General features: G+C 40.8%; 1 protein-coding gene across 3 annotated transcripts in view; it reads left to right on the forward strand.

Moving 5' to 3' along the window:
- The window catches only part of frmpd3 (FERM and PDZ domain containing 3), a gene marked incomplete in the record, with an annotated part of 128,170 nt that overhangs the window by 95,993 nt on the left and 24,660 nt on the right, over positions 1 to 7,517 (forward strand). For all 3 annotated transcript variants that reach the window (XM_014006031.1, XM_014006033.1, XM_014006032.1), the window contains 1 exon segment: positions 6,705 to 6,817. In XM_014006031.1, the coding sequence (XP_013861485.1) occupies positions 6,705 to 6,817 (113 nt within the window).

The raw sequence follows: 7,517 nt of genomic DNA on the forward strand, positions 1-7,517 counted from the left end.
GAAAAGTTGTTTTTTTCAGTGAGAATATAATAGGTGTTAATGCAATTCTAATGCTAAACAAAGGTAATAATTATTGAATAGTGAATAAAAGTGAGAAAAACATTCTCAAAGTTGATTTTTCTTTTCATGCTTTGTAGCATTGTTTGTGGATGTGCAAAGGGGGCCTTCCTGACAAGAAGCTAACGCTGTTTGGGAGGCCATGGCAAGGAAAGGTTTGGAAACCCCCTAGCCTTGTGCATCTTTTTTTCAGCAATAATATTTTTAATGTAACATTGTTGTAATTATGGCCTTTAGAAGAATGTTTCTTTGGGGAGGTGGGATTGTGCTCTACAGGCCCCTGGGATTTTGTCCTTAGTGGGTTTTAGTCCTTAAATTACTTTTACACTTTTACACAAACTTCTAGTGGTTTTAAAAACAATACTTTTACATTTTTACTTGAGTAAAAAGCTTCAGTTGATACTTCTACTTTTTTGGTAGTCCTTTTAAGCCCTAGTGTCTATACTAACCTGAGTAATGAATGTGAATACCTTTGACACCTCTGGTCAAAACTTATTATGCACAATCTCACACACAATTGGAGTCAGTCATTCACTTCTACCTCTTTAACCCCATTTAATAACTAAAATTAAATCAAAGGTACTCTAAAACTCCAGCTCCAGCAGTGTCAGACATTTATCCTTTCCTAATTTAAATAGAGGAAATAAACTTAGATTATACAGTACGTCTGTCGTAATTATTCACAGCGATAGTACTTACAACCATTCACAACGTTTCACGGTTTTCAATTAGTTCCGCAAAAAATCTCAAGTTCTAGATTTGATTCTATCTCTGATTCACATTATACTTTACAATTTGAGTATTTACATTCACTACACACAGTGAATCAGAGAGGATCAACAATTATCGCAGCCAGTAAAAGGAGTTTCAAATAAAATTCTCAAGCGTAAAAAGGAAACTAGCCAAATAATTTAGGGTGCAATGTGGAAGTGTCATGCTCACTGATGCTGAGATAGATTCTTTATTTCCATGACTGATAGGTTAATTAAACTAAAGGAAAAAAGGAGCCAGCCACTGCTGAAAGCAAAAAAAGAAGCCTAAAGTAATTATGTACAAACAATGGTGCATTAAAGGGGTTATATTTTTTAACATCCTTACTGGAGTGCCTGCAGTGATACATGACAAAACTCCAACAATTCTATCACATCAATTGAAGATTTCTCATTGGGTGAATGGGTTTGATTTGTGACAGTGATGTCATTAACTCTGTTCAAAGTAGAGATTATTCAGCCTCCACTCAGCGTTTGACCTGTGTGACGTACACCCCACAGAGGTGGAGGGAAGGAATTGGGGTGAAAGTCAATGGTGGGTCAACCTCTTTCAAAGCACTTGTTCTACACAGGGCTGTCTCAACAGTGTCTGCTTAAGAGGGAAACTGAAAATACTGTGTTTGTCCGTCTGTTCATCTGCCTGTCTTGTGAGCTGGATAACTTGAAAACTAACTGAGGTACCAAGTTCCGTTTTGATGTGCTGCATCTAGGCAGAAGAAAGGTTCCTATGAAGATTGAGCTGCCGATTGGATTGGGATGCCGATAGATTGGGGTGGCCAAAGGTTAATCTATGATGGGCAAGGCCACCACTGGTYACATGGCTTGTGGCTGGTCACTGGTTGCTTATGAGCGTTGTGAAGAGCTCAGCTGAAGGCACTCACACCCTCACAAGCATTGTAGCTGTTTATACTTAATGTTGGTGTAGCATTCACTAAAACGACGAGACAGTACACTTTGTAACTTGTGAAATGTAAATAAAGAACACACGCTTGATTGACAAAGTGTCGGTATGAAGCACGACACACGCAGTCCGTGCGGAGTTACACAAACAGGAGCGGGAATGATGCAATTGTGTCACTGTTGGCGCACCCAACCTCATGTTGTGTTCACTACATCAGCTATAAACCTAGCTTAAGTGTGACACTTGTTTTTATGTTAATTCACCAAGTTCAGTATTGGAAAATTTGTAATGTTTCTTRAAATCCTTCATGTGTAAACGGGAACTCGCGTTCAAAGAGGGGAGGGAAAAACACATTCCTGTATGGAATATTTGGCCTCTAATTACCAAATGCATTCAGTCATGCTTGTAGGATAAACCATTTGTACTTGTATGTTGATATGACCCAAAAAGGATGCAATGGGTTTTGGAGTTCTGCATCGTTTTCCTACCTCAGAAACAACCCTGATTATTTGTAACAAACACAGACAACTGAACAACTTCATTATCATTCAAAATAAATTAAATGAAAAGATGGGGATGGGGAAAAGATTGAATGGACAAAAAAAACAAGCAGGCTATTAGCAATGACTGCGTTTGATGTTTGACACGGAAAATTGGACTGAAAGAAAATTGGCAGCTTATTTAGACTCTCCTCAAAGGTTCTCTGTTGGTTGCCTAAATTTCCAGAACAATAATGCTGCTTTTAGCCTCATACTATTTGAGCGGTGTTTGTATTCACAATGATTCAAATATCCTTCAGCCTCAGCTCTTACAGATCCCATTCATGGTTCAACAGTAGCTGTTGACTTGATTTCTTTCTAGGATATGAAAAATCTTTCTACATTTTTTTGCTTAACAAATATATTATTTTTTATGGGCAATAATGTCACACAAAAATACACTTACTAAAAATGATAGGCACCCACACACATTTAGTACACATGCAGACCAGCCATGGGTATGTAATAATTTGTTTTGTAGGTATGATAGTCGCATCACAAGTAGAGAAACAATATTATCAGGCAAGGGCAGGAATGTTCAAATATGTCAGTCAAAACAGTAAGTGAATGCCTCATAGATGAACAGCAGCACTTGATGAAGTGCAACATAAGTTGTATTATTGATTTTCATGAGGCCGGATGGTCATATCTTGTGATCGCTTGGTGTTGTGAGGTGCATAGATGTCACAAGCCATGTTTCCATCCAGTTGTAATGCAAATTTCGTGTGACTGTTGCACAAAAGAAAAAGAAATGCAAATTAAGCATGTTTTCATCAACTGGTGAATCAACCAGGCTACACACAGCGAAGTTTTATCCAACATTGGCATTATGCATGGCTGTTATGAACAGGAAGTAGAGGATGCAAACTAGCAGGGACCACACGTTTCAGGACAATGGAGAGAAGTTTTCAGGAATGTGTTGCTATCGGGCAAGTTGTAATTGTTCCGTCATATCAACTAGAAGTGGTAATGTTACATGCAGTCCAGAGACGTAGAGATATAATGCACTTCTACACTTACTGTCTCTGTTCTTGTTTCCAGCCATGTTTTTGCGCGTTATGTGAATATCCAGGAAGACGCCAACAGCAAAAAACAGCTGATAGATCATGTGAGCTAAATGTTCGCAACGTCAGAAACTATTTGGCAAATGTGTTTCCATCCCCCCTTTCGTTCATTAACTCTTTTCCAGAAAACCACCTCAAACAAGCGTAAAAAAACAATTTGCAAAATGAAGGACTTTTTTTCAAATTTTTCCATTTCCATCGATGTCAGCTACTGTTGCTCATCAGTTGGTTCACTGGAGTGTGAATATGTCACAGATTAGATCAATTTTATGTGAATTGCTTGCAGCATCTGTAATGCTTTTTTCACGAGTTGAACTACACAACAATCGTAGCAAGCTATGATGCAACAACAAACTAACATTAGCTACCATTAGCTTATCGTTCTCTGTCATCTTGCCCTTAGTCTCAGGTTACGTAGGAACCCATAAACATCATGAAGGTCCCAGCTGCTCAAGACAGACCACACTAAAGCCCCCAAACACAGTTACACATACACTTACAAAGAGTGATCCAACAAATACTAAACTAAAAAAATAATAATGAATCAGACTACCGGACCATAAAACGACAATGGCTTTTTTTCCATGTTTTTTTCTTTTTCACCACAACGGCTGAAGCCACTTGCTGATGATCTGCCCACAATCATACACACACAGTGAGGGACAGCTTTACATGTAGACACACACACCGAACAGACATGAACCTCGTGAGACTCGACAATGGAGACAGAGCTTAAAGGAGGACTGTGGAATTAGGTTTTTTAGATGGCACCCAGGCACAAAGACCAGACTCTTTACAATGTGCTGTCATTCTACACTGTCCTAACAACTGACATCAGTCAGACTATGGGATCATTGTCCTACACATGGTCTGCGATGAACATCAGGGTAAAACTGGATGCTTTTGGAGGAGTGCTGTAACTAGGAGACAGGGACGGATGATGACTTGAGTTGTATCGAGCCTTAGGGTCTAACCTCAGGTCACCTCTGGTAGTAGTTCAGGGGATCCTGTTAGCACAGGGATGCATCAGTGACATCTTTTGTCTGCATGTCTTTCCCATCTTTAGACAGCACATTGGCACAGTATGGAATAATATTTTAAGGTCTTTTTCTAAAACAAGGAATTGATTTGCATTCAAGGCAGGTCTAATATGAAGCAGATGCAACTTGTTTGCCTTTTTCTGATGCTTTCTTGGCACTGTCATTATATAAACATAGCATTAATTATGATAATAAACTTGTTAAAAATGCCAGAAATGACTAAAGACTCTCATTAAGCTTTTACTGCTTCTCATGTGAGCTTGAAGAAAAGCACTGACTGCTTGGTTAGTTCTGCCACTGAGTGAAATTCTGTGTCCTTAATGACGGAGCTGTGGTAGTTCAGGCGCAAAGGGTTAATAAGTGAAAGGTCAGTCCTGCACACCCCGAGGCTTGGTGAGCGGCCGACACTGGAACACAGCAGGTGTGTGACGCCGTGACCTCTGCTTGCCTGAGAAAATGTTGGCTTCTGGCCACGGCTGCTGTGGGGTGATCAAAGAGTGTCTGCTCGGCCGTCTTTCTCTTGTAGCGGCCACATCACTATTCTCATCCACCCACCAACTCTCCATCCGCCAGAGCTTCGACAGGCATGCGGGAGCTGTAGTCATAGTAACGGAAAAGGCCTACTGATGCCCTTGGGGCTCATTTCTTGACAGAATTCCTCGGTGTCTTCTCTGAGCGAAAGGTTGGTCTCTGTGCCGAATAGCTGTTTATCTTTGCAGACATGTAAGCCTGCCGTGTCCACTGGCCCCCTTCATTACTCTCCCATCTGTTAGGTTCTACCTCATCACTTGTAATGAATGCTAAAACTAATCCCTAAATTAAGAGGAGCTTTCAAAGCAGCAAATTCCACCACAAACAGTGAAGAGAGAAAGCACACCGTCAGACTGGTGGCAGCCTAAAACTTCAACTTTATTTCTGTTAGAGTTAGGTCCCTGTTAAGTCACCTGACGTCCCAAATCTGACCTTTTCTGAACTTGAGGAGAGGTACTGATAAGTCCCAGAATTCGCACACATCCCTCACAAACCATCAAGCCAGGATCCAACAGGATGAATTTGCTTCCAGTAACAGATGGTGGTAAGGGAATGACATTAGAACAGAGAGATAAGAGATGAATGAGGAAGATGAGTTGTGCCAGGAACCATTGGAAGAATCAAAAAACACGTTAATTCTTTTTCAGAGGCTGAACAAGCGAGAGCAGCATCATTTGTCTCCACTGTGCACCTTTGATACAGACATATCATGTCTTTGTAAGCCACATGAATACTAAAGGTTTTATTCAGATCAAGCTTTTTTTATTTGTTTTATCAAGATTCAAAGCGTGTGAAACATAATGGATTTTTAGTTATGAACTGAGTTCAAAATGAAGCCTATCTATGACACATCAAAGCTCTTCTGAAACTCTGACACAAGGTAGAGATCAGTAATGCATCACTGGAATTAGAAATGAGTCCTGTTCCCCTATAAGCCTCTGTTATCAGGAGCAACAACTGACAAGAATATAAATCTAAAGTATTGACTATTGTGACCAATCCTGTCTCCTTTGCTGACATTTTGTTCTTTGACTGGGGCTCTCAGAAAGATATTTACACTCAACAATGTAACCCCGCATAATAATCCCGAGCCATACTGCCATGCTCTTTGTCTGCATCTTCCTCTTTTTGCCAGTCCATCGGGCCCATTAACATCACAATCAGTGTCTTATCTTGAGTCAGCAATCGCTACAGATATGAGCATAAATATCTGACTGGCTCTTTTTTTCACACAATGATTTCCATTTTTTCTGCCTTAAACATAGAAACCCACATTACACACACACACACACACACACACACACACACACACACACACACACACACACACACACACACACACACACAGTCGTTCAGTAATCTTGCCTTCGCGGCCACCCACACAGGCATCTGTAAAAGAGCATGTGTGATTTACAGCGTTCGTGTCCACACGGGCAAAAAGTGTCAGGCTTCGAAGACCGTAATGTGTTACATCCTTTGTGTGGATTGTGTTAGAAGTCCTTGATAAGTGCATTTTTCCGCAGGCATGCCCAACTACCAGATAATTTTAGTAAATATATTTCAATAATAACAACTATGAGATTTTTGAACTGTATAAAAAGAAAAACCTGGAAGTCTAACAAAGCTAAGTCTGGTTATTCCCGAAGAACCCGTCCAGAGGACCTGACTCAACCTTGTTAGATTTTCTACCTGGATTATTGAGCTGCATCAGGACAAAAGCTTGGAAGATTCTACGAAGGCTGAACTTTAAAGAAGCTGCACAACTCACTGATTTGTTTGTCTTTTCTCTTTCTCTTGTGCAGGTGAATGATTGCGAAACAGAGAGCAGCCTTTGCAGTGCAGCCCTGTCCCATGTTGCTCCCTACTCTCAGGGAATGGCCAAGGTCCAGGATGGACAAACGAACGCATGTGACAGGTACACAATGCTTACAGACATTTACACAAAACTCACATCTGTTTCCAAGCATGGTCAGGGCTAAGGTGAACTGTTGCAATGGGAACCTTCACTTGTGACGTCACACATATCATTTACATACATTAAGTGCAGCTCGCTCAAAAGATGGGACAGACTAGATTATACGGAGTTAGGGTTAATACCGGAACAAAAAAARGACGTTCCAAGAGCAAATTTCGACACATCCGGAATCACAGGAAAGTTCAGTTGAAAGGTTGGCTGGAGGGTCGAGTCGAGGTCTTTGAAAGACTTGGAAACCAAGCGGAATAAAAAGGTTGGTGTTTTTACCCATGTCCGTCCAGCCATTTCAGTCATTGTGTCTTTGGGCAAGACACTTCACCTACCTTGCCTACTGTTGGTGGTCAGAGGGTTCAGTGACGCAGTATGGTAGCCCCACCTCTGTCAGTGTGCCCCAGGGCAGCTGTGGCTACATTGTAGTTTGCCATCATCACTGTGTGAATGTGTGTGTGTGAATGGGTGAATGCCTGTAAGTGTAAAGCACTTTGGGGTTCAGAGGGACTTGATAAAGTGCTCTATAAGTTCAGTCCATTTACCATTTACCATTGCTATCATCAGTGTGTGACGATGTGTGTGAATGAAAGATGCCTGAAAATTGTAAAGCGTCTTTGAGGGTCTCGAAAAGCGCTATATAAGACTAATG

Source organism: Austrofundulus limnaeus, unplaced genomic scaffold (assembly GCF_001266775.1).
Source record: "Austrofundulus limnaeus strain Quisiro unplaced genomic scaffold, Austrofundulus_limnaeus-1.0 Scaffold34, whole genome shotgun sequence".
NCBI lineage: Eukaryota > Metazoa > Chordata > Actinopteri > Cyprinodontiformes > Rivulidae > Austrofundulus > Austrofundulus limnaeus.